At 42.4% G+C, this 12,368-nt stretch overlaps 1 protein-coding gene across 1 annotated transcript in view; it reads right to left on the minus strand.

The window, feature by feature from the left end:
- Window positions 1-12,368, minus strand: part of LOC125238100 (exportin-2) — a 44,842-nt gene that overhangs the window by 20,758 nt on the left and 11,716 nt on the right. The window contains exons 7-11 of the mRNA XM_048145387.1: window positions 11,164-11,293; window positions 10,288-10,451; window positions 6,335-6,524; window positions 3,680-3,780; window positions 1,910-2,096 (exon numbers count right to left, since the gene is read on the minus strand). Coding sequence (XP_048001344.1) covers window positions 1,910-2,096; window positions 3,680-3,780; window positions 6,335-6,524; window positions 10,288-10,451; window positions 11,164-11,293 — 772 coding nt within the window. The remainder of the gene's footprint in view (window positions 1-1,909; window positions 2,097-3,679; window positions 3,781-6,334; window positions 6,525-10,287; window positions 10,452-11,163; window positions 11,294-12,368) is intronic.

Below are 12,368 nucleotides of genomic sequence, written 5' to 3' on the forward strand. Positions count from 1 at the left end.
ATGATTGCAAGCACCCTTTACTTCTCCCCAGCCAGGACCGTATGACGCACCTCGTTGTCGACCAAGTACACAATGATAATCAACATCCGGGGTTACGCACACTCCATTTCCTGATCGCACAAAATTTTTGGATCCTCGCATCTAAACGTGTAATTAGTTCTCGCCTATCGAAATGTATAAAATGCTTTCGCGCTAATCCAAAACCTTTGGTGCCTCGCATGGCAGATCTCCCTAAGACTCGAATTTCGCAAGTAAAGCCTTTCTCGTGTATAGGTGTCGACTTCGCGGGTCCCTTTCCCACGTACATTAAACGTTATCGTGGAGCCAGGCCCTTTAAAACACACGTATGTTTATTCATATGTTTCGCGACTAAGGCCTCTCATATCGAACTTGTTATAGGACTAACCACAGAAGCCTTTCTCGCTGCCTTGCGTCGATTTATCGCTCGTCGTGGCCGTTGCCAGCGCATACATTGTGACCGGGGTACGAATTTCGTAGGAGCTTATAACGCATTGCTGCCACTCATGCAAGAGGCGGTTTCTCGTGAGAATATCGAATTCTCTTTCAATCCACCAGCCGCATCCCATTTCGGCGGCCTGTGGGAATCTAATATTAAATCATTTAAAACACATCTCGCTCGCGTTGTAGGAAACCAAATCTTAACTTACGAAGAATTTCTGACGGTGGCAGCTCAAATCGAGTCAACGCTCAACTCACGGCCACTCTGTGAGATGAGCTCTGATCCTAATGACATGTCCGTGCTAACGCCGGGACATTTTCTCACCTTAGAGCCCTTGACTTCGCTCGTAGACACTTCAACCATCGAAACGAATATGTCCATCTCAAATCGCTGGCAGCTAGTACAGAAACTTCACCGCGATTTTTGGAAGCGATGGCATTTAGAGTACTTGCATACGTTGAATCAACGCGCGAAATGGCATTCAGATATTGATGAGCCCAAGCTCGGTGCATTAGTATTAATTAAAGATGAACAACTGAAACCGCTTCATTGGTCACTTGGTCGTATAGTATCGTTGCATCCGGGCAAGGACGGAACCTCCCGCGTAGCCACACTTCGGTCACAGTCAGGTCTAATACAACGACCTCTGGTAAAGGTGTGCCCTTTACCCATAGACTAGCTTATTCTTAAAATACTTCGTATTTGGTGGGCGGAATGATCGATCCGGACACCATACTCACTTTAGTTTAGGTATATATTTAGGTATTTTTGAATTCATGTCCTTTCTCTTATATCGTAAAATGGAACGCAAATCTATTAGCGACAGTACGTAGGGTAGTTTCTTCGAATTAATTTGACATTTATAAAAGCCAGTTGAAGGTAGATCGATTTGATGGCTGCTCATTGCCCTGTGCGCAAGCTCGTTCGTCGCGAAAATCAAAAACTCGCTAAAATTGTCGATTGAGGTGATCAAGGCCCTCACCGCGACGTCTCCAGCACCAGCCCGCCATCGAGGAGAGTCGGTACCGACCAGCTGTTCGCCGAGCGGAGACAGGGTGAGTTGGCCTTTCGATTTGATTCGCTTTCACTGGCATAGATCGTTAGATTTTCTCAACTACAATTTCCCTACTCGAGGGCGATTGTACAGGGATTTTTAACGCTATTTTCGCAATTTTTGGTAGTTTCTTGTAATAATATGTATCAATAATGTATACTGAACATAATACTGCTGAAAAACATTTTTTATCTAAAAGTTGAATTTTCAGGTTTGTATGAGATTTTCAAAATTTCAAACCTAATGCGGAGGCAGAAGATGTTGATTTAAAAAGCTGAAAATTTGCACAAAGGCATCATAGACTAAGGGGGCATTGATTGATAACTATTAGGTTTGCTAATTCCAGAAAAGTGTTTTTTCGCTCCACCCTAGTACCTATACTATACTAATATTACCTTTCATGACATATTCATTATGTTGCTCAGGCGAAGCGTGGTCGCCTAGCGCTGCGAACAGTGTAGTGAGTAACGCTGGGGCGTGCGGTTCTAGCGCGGGTTTGGTGATCATGCCGCCGCCGATTAGCTTCTCTATGCAGCAGGCGGAGTATGTGCAGACGACGCCGCGCGCTTTTATATGTTCAATCTGGAAAAATGTATCGAGTTAGTGCGTTTTCACATTATCCGATCCGATATCGGAAGTAGGAAGGATTTCAAAGGAAAAAATCAAAGATGGCGGCGTAAATATATGGGATATCGGATCGGATAATGTAAAACGCAATTAGGTCAAGATTCTAATGAACACAAGTTAAATTATAATCTATTGAAAATATTCACACGCAAAATTTAAATTTAAATTTTTTTTAATATTCTTGTTTGGTTCACACGGGGGGCAAGAACCATACCGTTCTGCCCTAGGGATGGACAGAGGGCGCTACGAGTCCTTGTATAGATTACTCATATGAGAGATAATTTCGACCTCGACAGCTGTGACCTGGGTGGCCGAGCGGATAAAGAGGCATTTCCCGCGATTGGAAAGTACGCTGGTTCGATTCCAGCCTCAGGCACCAGAGGACTTGGTCACTTTTTCTTTCATATGTGTAATTTATTTCGGTTTTAATTTAGGTCAAGATTATAGTAGTGTTTATCAATATTGCGACATCTTTAAAACTCCCAAATCGAATGCGATTAAATATCATTGTTTAACCTTTTTCGGGGTCCTGTTTTGAGTCTTTCGTGACCAAGGCTCACAGACCAACCCCTATAGACATCCATTACAAGACGACTCGCGGTCGCCAGCCTTCCTAGTATTTGCACTGATATAAGCGCGGGCGCTCGCCGTGCCCGATCAGTATCGACCAAGTAACAGACCCGAAAGCAGCGCGTGTTTTTCGCACTAAAAAAATTGGAAAAGGGTATTTTGATGCCTTAAAGATGTCCACCTGTAGTGTGAAATGGTGTGGAAAGGTAACAAGAAGCTCAAATTTAAAAACAGACGGCATTACATTCCACAAATAAGTCATATTTATAATTTATTCAGAGCCGGCATAGGTCAACTTACATTGGCCACTTACGCGTCAGTAGAGGGACAGTCATACTTCTGTCCCTTTTCATCTGGCGCGACTGCCCGCCGTCCTTGAAACGGCCAATCACAGCGCGCTTAACACATTCCCCGCCCGCTCCTCGTACCCCAAACACTGGTGACTCGTATCGCGAACAAAATATACAAGATTTCTACTCTATAGGAGGTTCTCTGTGCCAAGGCTACTGCAACCCGGCAGGCCATGATAAAAGTTAAACCATCAGGCCGTCTTTTTCGCACTATTTGTAAGTTTTATCGTTTATCACGCGACCATGCTATCGATGCTGGCCGAAACGTGGAAAAAATGATAAATAATTATATTTAATCGCGTTCGACCTGTAAGTGACTTTAAATATGTGTACAAAACGCGAGAACTTAGTGTTATTATTTACGATGTCCATTACGTCAAGGGAATTATGGGAAAATTGGAGGCCTCCTAAAACACAAAATGTAAGAAATATAACCTAGGAACTTTGAGGCATTGAGTCATTCTACAATGGTTTACGATTTGTGCTAGCCACTGACGTGATTGATATTATTCAATTTACCGTTATTAGGTAAACTAAAGGTATCTCGTATGTACAGTTACCCAAAGCATATGAGTGGCTAGTGCTGCTCTCTGGCGGCATAAAATTGCAGTAACTTACCAGCAGAGGGAAGGCATTGACCAGCAGTTCCTTCGGCAGGAGAGACCGGAACGTCATCAGGTATTTGATGGAGTCTGCTTTTAGAACCGGCAGCTCGTTTACTGTGAACAAAAATAAACTGGTTGGTTTAAACACGAAAAATTCTGCAAGTGTGTTATAAAAGGCACTGGTCTCACCAGATGCGAGTAAGCGATGAGCTATCGGCGTTAGAAATTAAAAGATAGGCGTTACCGTTTAAATATAACCTAACCACAAAAATATAATTTTAAAAAACCCCCAACCGCGACATAATAGACCGATTTTCATGAAGCATGGCTAAGAACACTCCCAACCAACTCGGCGTTCAGACCAAAAAACTAAATCTAAATCGGTTCATTCGTTCGGGAGTTACGATGCTACAGACAGACACACACACAGACATACAAACAGACAGACACGTCAAACTTATAACACCCCGTCGTTTTTGTAGTTTATCGCTCAGCGACGAACTATAATTGTTGTTGAAGCTTGCGCTAACATCGCGTCTATTTTGTTTAAACGGGAGCGACTATTTTTTGTTCGTTTCTATAGCTGATTCCTTATCGTTTACTCGTTTTTGGTGTGACCAGTGCCATAATAAGTCAATAAGCATAATTGTTTATGCTCCACAATTCGTAGCTATACTAACTATCTCTATCGCTCTTTTGTACAGACGCGACAAAACTAGTTATTGTACGTATCGATAGCCACAGTGTCGACCATTGCTATTTCGGTTAGGCTGGTCCATATGTCAAAGGTTATTGGAAAGATTAATGTGTTTGCTAGTACATTACCATCAGGTCGGGCAGCACCTTGTGAGCTGTACGCCGCTAACATTATACATGACCTCAACCAAATTGACGACCGAGGCAAAAAAACTCCTGAGCTCGCGTTAAGACGCTACAGGAGCGAAAATGTTAAATGTAAAGGAGCCCCCTTCTCAATTTGGGAATTTCAGTTGAATATACTAGTGTTAATAACTAGATTTATCGAAAAAAAATTGTCCATTCAGAACAACTCGGTAAAAAGATATAGCGAAAAAATCTTTAACATCGAAGTTCCGCTCTCGACTGTTTCCTCCTTCAAAACTTAAGCAATCGTAACGAAATTTGAGAATCTGAAAAACAATGAAATAATCTGTCGGATCGTTTAGTTTTTTTGGCAAATTGTTACCAGTTTTAAATACCACACCTTTTTTGCGCCATAATCAATAAGGCCGTTATTGGAAATTTGTGATGGGCTCTAGCGTCTTAAAAATAAAAATATCTCAAAAATCAAAACGGTCCGACACAGATAAAAATAATAATAATCTGTGTTGAAAAAATCATTACTCTATCTTCAAAAACTAGGGAGGAAATAGTCGAGAGCGTTCGTATGGAGATTTGACCCCTCCTGTATCGTCTTAACAATTTTCCATTATCTTTCACGGAGCGAGCAGAGATCTATAGTGCAAATACTAAACTCATATAATGGAATGTCGATATAGGTCTCCGGTTAGGTTATATACTCTGTCAAACAATTCTGTCAGTAAATGAAAACAAAGAAAACTATAGGTATCCTTTTCTCTAGCACCGTAAAGAAAAGGATGCATATAGTTTTTTTTTCTGCTTTGGCTTTTACTCCCTGCCAATTGCAGAGGGTGAATTTGCCAATGTCAGTGTTGGCTTGGTGTTACCGTAGTGTTGACTTTCACACTTGAGAATGTTCGGTATTTTTTTTTATATATATTTTTTGATGAAGGATGTGGAACCTTTTCTCTAGCACCCCAAAGAAAAGGATTCATATAGTTTTGTTTGTTCTTATTTACTGACAGACTTGTTTGACAGAGTATAGTAGATTACCGTCGGGGCGCGGAGGCGAAGTGCACGAGGTCGACGAGCGGCGAGGAGCGCGTCACGCCGCTGCGTCCTCCGAGCCATACTGAAGTATAGTTACCGTCGGGGCGGGCCAGCTCGGGCGCGGCGTGCGCGGAGGCGAAGTGCACGAGGTCGACGAGCGGCGAGGAGCGCGTCACGCCGCTGCGTCCTCCGAGCCATACTGAAGTATAGTTACCGTCGGGGCGGGCCAGCTCGGGCGCGGCGTGCGCGGAGGCGAAGTGCACGAGGTCGACGAGCGGCGAGGAGCGCGTCACGCCGCTGCGTCCTCCGAGCCATACTGAAGTATAGTTACCGTCGGGGCGGGCCAGCTCGGGCGCGGCGTGCGCGGAGGCGAAGTGCACGAGGTCGACGAGCGGCGAGGAGCGCGTCACGCCGCTGCGTCCTCCGAGCCATACTGAAGTATAGTTACCGTCGGGGCGGGCCAGCTCGGGCGCGGCGTGCGCGGAGGCGAAGTGCACGAGGTCGACGAGCGGCGAGGAGCGCGTCACGCCGCTGCGTCCTCCGAGCCATACTGAAGTATAGTTACCGTCGGGGCGGGCCAGCTCGGGCGCGGCGTGCGCGGAGGCGAAGTGCACGAGGTCGACGAGCGGCGAGGAGCGCGTCACGCCGCTGCGTCCTCCGAGCCATACTGAAGTATAGTTACCGTCGGGGCGGGCCAGCTCGGGCGCGGCGTGCGCGGAGGCGAAGTGCACGAGGTCGACGAGCGGCGAGGAGCGCGTCACGCCGCTGCGTCCTCCGAGCCATACTGAAGTATAGTTACCGTCGGGGCGGGCCAGCTCGGGCGCGGCGTGCGCGGAGGCGAAGTGCACGAGGTCGACGAGCGGCGAGGCGCGCGTGACGCCGCTGGCCTGCGTGGCGCCGCGCGACGCCAGCGACGTCACCAGGTACATCGCCGCGTCCTTGCCGCGCCACGCCGCCGGGCCTTGCTCACCGTACTTCGCCAGCATTAGCTAAAACGAACAAAATTTCATGCGATACATACGTTAACACTTTGAGTGCCGCCGTAGATTAAATACGCGGTGCTCGTGAGAATTGCGAGAGACTTTAAGAACATATTCCTGATCCCATTTTAAGACTAAAATGTCATATACACTTTTCTAGATTTCGCCTAGTTTCAGAGTTATGAGTTATGACCAATTGAAAAAAAAAAAATTCTTACAAAAGGCTTTTTTAACGATGTTGATGCCATTATGGAGAATTAGTCTCACTATTCTCATTGATAAATGTCCAAAAGTACGAAATAAAAGTTTTCAAAAATGTGGTTTTCAGAAAAAGAAAACATCAAAATTCATTTGAGGTGCTAGTTTTATGAATAACATTTACTTTTTATGTAAAAATACATTCGAAAACAGTAAAAAAAAAAATTTTTTTTTGCAAAATTTCTTCATGTGAATTAAAAAAAATATTTCCTTTAGCCTCAGAAATGCGTGGTCAAAAACTCTCGTAATGCTCACGAGCACCTTGTATAACAAGATCATACCATCCCATACATTAAAATGCGACCGCCTATGAACGCGCTTACACTCCACCACACATAGATGGCGCCACAAAAAAAATGCGTTGTCGCCATCGATTATTTGTAGATTGGCATTAAGTGTCAATTCCGCCGTAAATCGCCGTGGCTGGATCAAGGGCCAGATGCAGAAGGCGGTGATCTTGGACACGGCGCGGATAGTCCGACGGTTCCTCTCTCTGCGGCCCTAACCACCGGCAGCTTGGGCCCTGCCCCGCTGCTGGCGGCACCCTAGGTTAGGTTTTTTATAATGTGTTTATATGTGTTTTATATTGTTTTGTATGTGTTTTTGTATTTTACTTTTATATTCATATTATAAACAGCCTAGCCTAAGAAAGAAAATAAATAAAGAGTATAATAATAATAATAAAATCATTTATTGTAAAAACCTACATACAGCGCCTTAAAACCAAATTACTTACTTTCTAAACACTTAAAACTATATACTAAATAACAACAAAAGAGAAGATGCATCAGTTACACAACAAAAAGAGGAGTATTGAAGTTAAAAACATTGGTGCTGGCGCTGGTGTAGTCGCTACAAAGGGACGCCACTCAGCATATGCTCTGGTATAAGTACCACAGCGCTGGTCTTCCGTCGCGCCCCGGGCTGAGGGGTAGCTTTATGAACTATTACCTAAGGTAATGACAAGCATATAACATTGCTCAAGAAAACAGATCTATACAGACACAGTTGAAAATATGCATACACAATCATTCAGACATATACAAATAGCAAATTAGTTAAAAGATTCCGATAGTGAGTACCTATGTATACTTATGTTTATATATTAATAGAATAAATAAATAATAGTTTTGCACATCCAATATAGCTAAAATCATTTATTTAATACAGATAGGAATATAGATAAGAAAGAAACAGGCTATACGAGTACAATAAATAAATAAATAAATAAATATAAGTGTAGTAAGTCATATTAATATCCCAACAAGATTTCAGTAATCCACGTTACGTAACGGACACGGCATCTGCAGATTAAAAAGATATTTTTTAAATTTGCATTTAAATGAATATAGCGAAGTGGAGTTACGTATAGGAGGGGGTATGTTGTTCCAGCACTTCGTGGCAGAGTAACGAAAACTGCCACGAAATGCTGCTGCGACACGTGCGAAATGTTTAGCGTTTGCAAGTCTTTAAGGTTTAAAAGTCTTCAAGACTAGTCTTATAGCAACACTAATATACTATCGTATGGAATAATCAGCACAGTCCTAACATCATTCATATCGGTATTAGAACCAAATTAGTGATTTTGATTTTTTTTCTCGAAAGTTCCTGTATATTAGCATTTCTTTTATTTTTTTACTGAAAGGTGATTGAAAAAGTGTTATTAATTAAGAGTAATAAATTTTTGAATTCTGGCCAAGCAGCAACGTACACCATCCAATTAAGTAAATTTCCTAGTTGACTACGGAACCCTAAAAATGACACTTGCCATCAGCGCCGGCCCGTGCACTCGATCAGGGTAGAGCGAGTTTGAGTTTCGGCGCCCCTTGGTAAGGTTTCAGTATATGTAGGAAAATAAATCGCGAGCGTAGCGAGCGCGAATTTTTTTTCACAGTAATGCCGTAATTTGAAGATTAACGTAATACAGAATTTATGGATTTCATCATACAGATACAGAGTACGAAAGGGGAATATGGTTGAACTTTCGTAGTCGCACCCTAGTATAGTTACGTGTGGCTGGACGTGGATATCATGTAAATACATAAAATAACTAACAAAATGGAGCACTATAGAGGCTAAGTCAGGAAAGCACATTCGGATTTTTTCCTAAGTAACTAAAAGGGAACATATAAATAGTAAGCGCGAGCGGAGCGAGCGCGACTTTTTTTACTCGATTTATGAAGACAACCCGCCAGCGGGGAATCCGCGAACTTTCAAGCTTTTAATATGTTCTGCAGAGCTGCGGTCTTTGACATATTTTGGGGTATTTTTACTTCACAGGGCGTCTTATGTTCCCGACTTTTAGGCCTTATATTTCCCCATCACTATTATTTTTATAATACTAAGAGTTAATTAAGAGATTAACTGCGGACTCGATCGTCACCGTCGGGATACCCATTTCGTTATTTTGCCACTAAGTGATCTTAGTGCTTTGAAGTTCGCTCACCATCTGCTAGGACTCACAAAATTGCGCCTTTCTGAAACGTTTTGCGCCTTTGGCTTTTTGAGGAAATCCGTTTTGGACTGTCGGGTAAACTCATAATTTTGCATTTGGATAGCGACGTAACTTTGTCGTTCGCAGCACAACAATGTGGTTCGTCAAGGGCTAGAATCCTCCTTTTACAGGGCCCTAGCAACAGCGCCCTTATGAATGTTGGTATATGTTGGCAATGTGGTGCAACTTTCCACTTAATCTGAAATACAAATCTAGACTTTCAATAGTGGATTCATTCCCGACTCCTCTCGCCATTTTGTGATATGAGCGCGCCCACGTAATGTATAATTTTTTTGTATGGATTTTTCCACATTCTCGATTTTGGCGCCCCCTTACCATGTGGCGCCTAGAGCGGCCGCTCCACTCGCTCTACCCTTAATCCGGCCCTGCTTGCCATTAGCCCCTTCTACCCATCATGTAATTAATAAATGGATGAACCCTTAAAAAGAAAGGGGACAATCACTCCACTATACTCAAGTCGTACTTAATGACTTCGATAGCAAAGAATATGTAAGTGTTACTTAGGCTTGGGTAGGACATGTACTAATAGTACAAAAGACACGATTCCCTGCACTGTACTAGACCGAACTACTCCCAAATGATTCGGCTCTCTAGTACATTTAGTACACTCACACACGCGCAACAGAATGGGAGCGAAAGAAGCGAAGAATCGAGGAGTGACAATGACAGCAATGCGATCCGTGTGATCCGACCGCAACCGAACTAGAACCGACGGACTCGGACCGAGAGCGCGCGGAAACGGCCGATCAGCTCTCGGCTAGTACGAACGAGCGTTACTGTACGCCATATGCACAGTTTATCTCTCGCTCTCTCGGTGTACTACTGTCCTAAAAGAACGAACTAGTACACTCCAGAGATCATACTAGTTGGGATCAATCTTTTCAGTGAACGAGCAGGCACAACTTGTTACTTTCAATGTTACTTCTATGACATTATGATGTTTAGTTGCCACTTGCATTGGTCGGGCTGCATATTTAGATGCCTAGAATTTATTCTTACCTGCACATACTGTCCGAAGATATTCATCATCTTCTCTTCATAATGCAGCGCCAGTGTCCGTACCAGGTCGCATGCCGCTCGACGTCTGGTGTCCACATCTGAGCCTTCTATATCTCTTCGGACATATTCTTCAGGGTTGTCTTCGAAGAGTTCCATGTCCGATTCTGTGTAAGAATGTGTATATAATCAGTTATTGATAACAACTCCTTATTCAGAGCCCACTGTGTTCCATTGCTAGGCAAAGGCCTCCCCCGTCTTGTCTCATTCGTCGTTTGTTTAGTGCTATGTCTGAAAAACCGGCCAAGAGCGTGTCGGGCCACGCTGTGTAGGGTTCCGTAGTTTCTCGTATTTTTTTCAAAAACTGTTCAACCTATCAAGATCGAAACAATTTTCGCAGAAAGTCTTCTACTTTTGTGATTTTTTTCATATTTTTTAAACTTATGGTTCAAAAGTTAGAGAGGGGGGGCGCACTTTTTTAGACTTTTAGAGCGATTATTTCCGAAAATATTCTCATTTTTTAAACTCAATATCAGTTTTCTATCACGGAGCAAAGAAGCGAATGGACAGACAGACAGGGCGAAACTATATGTATCTTACCACCATACATCAGGGTTTTGGGAGCGGGAATGAATTTGTGTATTTGTAACTCTGTTTATAGTCATTTGAATTACTGAAATATATATTTAACTATGTAACTGGCTCCAAATGTACCTAGAAATGTTGAAGTAATGTTTATCTTTATCGTTTTCACCATTTTTGGGCTAGTGTAAATCATTCCCGCTCCCAAAACCCCGATGTATGCTTATCACTCTAGCGAGTTACGAGCAAAGTAAAATGCGCACGCAGCTACTTTCTAGTTGACTACCCTAAACCTACCTCTAAATTCCATGTTAGGGATGACCACCTTCTCGCATATACTGCTGAGGGTCGCCGGGTCTTCGAAGAGGCTTTTGTAGCTGTTCTTCTCTGCTATCTTAGCCAGGAATGTGAGGGCGTTTGATACAAGCTGCAAATAAAAAAAAGAAGTTAGTTAAATATAGCGTTATAGTAGTAGTAGTAGTAGTAGTAATCACTTTATTGTGTACAACAGTTTATATACAATTTGTAGGAATAGAGATACAAAGGCGAGCTTATCCCTATAAGGGATCTCTTCCAGCTAACCTTGGAGAAGATGAGAGGATCGTTCCAGTACGTAAGATAGACAAACTTACAGGAGTACAATAAAGGTCAAAAGTAATCCAAAATATTGCTAAGTATATAAACTACATAAATACAAAATGACAATTAAATAAATTACATACTAGAGTACATAAATAAAATACAAAATAAGTACCTAACCAATATATAAATATATCAATACATACATAATATATATATAAAATTCCCAACCATTATCATACTTGTTCAGAAAGCCAAAGTTTCTTCAGATTCACCTTGAGTGATGTCACAGACTGAGACCGTTTGAGCGACAGAGGCACCTCATTCCACAATTTCACAGCGCGCACCGTGAATGATTTTGCGTACGTACGTGTATTATTCATAGGAATAGCAAGCGTGAGATTCGCACTTGAACGTAAACGGTGTTCACTGCCCTCAGCCAGATACTTAAGAGGGCATTCAACGAAAACGTCGTAATAATGTAAAATTGATAGTTTTAGTCGGCAAAATGCTACACTTTCCGTCATCTAAAAGACTTATTAAGTTCAGGATTCGATTAGGACATCTTCTTAACTTACATGTTGTGAGACTGGATTTTTAAAAATTAACTCACTTAATTAATTATGATTTTTTTTCTGGTGCATGTTTAGGAAAACCCGCGAAAAGTGCTGACTTAGTCCGTCTAGTTTGTAAAATTTGGATAGTTTTGAATGCTTCAAGTGGTAAATTTGTATTATGTATATCCTGTACTACAATCTTCTGAGACTACTTCTTTGTTATAAGGCTTTAGAATAGAGTAAATGAGGATATGATGAATCCAATTTGTTTCAGAAATCACCTCAGAATAAGTGTCAATTTCTTCGAAAACTTACGTGTTTTTGAAGTAGTTTTAATATAAAAATAATCTGCAACGCTTACTCAAG

This window comes from Leguminivora glycinivorella, chromosome 22 (assembly GCF_023078275.1).
Source record: "Leguminivora glycinivorella isolate SPB_JAAS2020 chromosome 22, LegGlyc_1.1, whole genome shotgun sequence".
In the NCBI taxonomy this organism is placed as follows: domain Eukaryota; kingdom Metazoa; phylum Arthropoda; class Insecta; order Lepidoptera; family Tortricidae; genus Leguminivora; species Leguminivora glycinivorella.